This window comes from Coturnix japonica, unplaced genomic scaffold (genome assembly GCF_001577835.2).
Source record: "Coturnix japonica isolate 7356 unplaced genomic scaffold, Coturnix japonica 2.1 Scaffold494, whole genome shotgun sequence".
Lineage (NCBI taxonomy): Eukaryota > Metazoa > Chordata > Aves > Galliformes > Phasianidae > Coturnix > Coturnix japonica.
Window position 1 is genome coordinate 112,263 of NW_015438892.1, and position 389 is coordinate 112,651.

The window sequence follows — 389 nt, forward strand, 5'->3', positions numbered from 1 at the left end:
ATGGTGTCCCTATGTTCCCCATGTTGTCCCTATAGTGTCCCCATGGTGTCCCTATGTTCCCCATGTTGTCCCTATGGGTCCATGCCGATGCCGTGCCCCCCAAGTTACCTTGTCCATGGGGCGGATGGGGCCGAGCTCCCCCTGCTCCTGCTCGTTGCCGTAGCACTGCCATGGCACCATGGATTTACGCTGCAGTGACACCTTGGAGCGGCCCTACAACAACGGGGACACGGCAGCGTCAGCCCCATAAGTGAGAAGGGTCAGCCCCATAAGTGTGGGGTGGGGCTGGGGATGGACAGGGAGAGTATAGGGAGCTCAACGTGTCCCAGTGGGGTTAAGGTTAGAGTTAGGGTTCATTAGGGTTAGGGTTAGGGTTAGGGTTAGGGTTA

At 57.8% G+C, this 389-nt stretch overlaps 1 protein-coding gene across 1 annotated transcript in view; it reads right to left on the minus strand.

Annotated features, from left to right (window-relative positions):
* RASAL3 (RAS protein activator like 3) overlaps positions 1-389 on the minus strand; it is a 16,207-nt gene that overhangs the window by 9,235 nt on the left and 6,583 nt on the right. Inside the window, 1 exon segment of the mRNA XM_015887176.2 lies at positions 109-213. Coding sequence (XP_015742662.2) covers positions 109-213 — 105 coding nt within the window.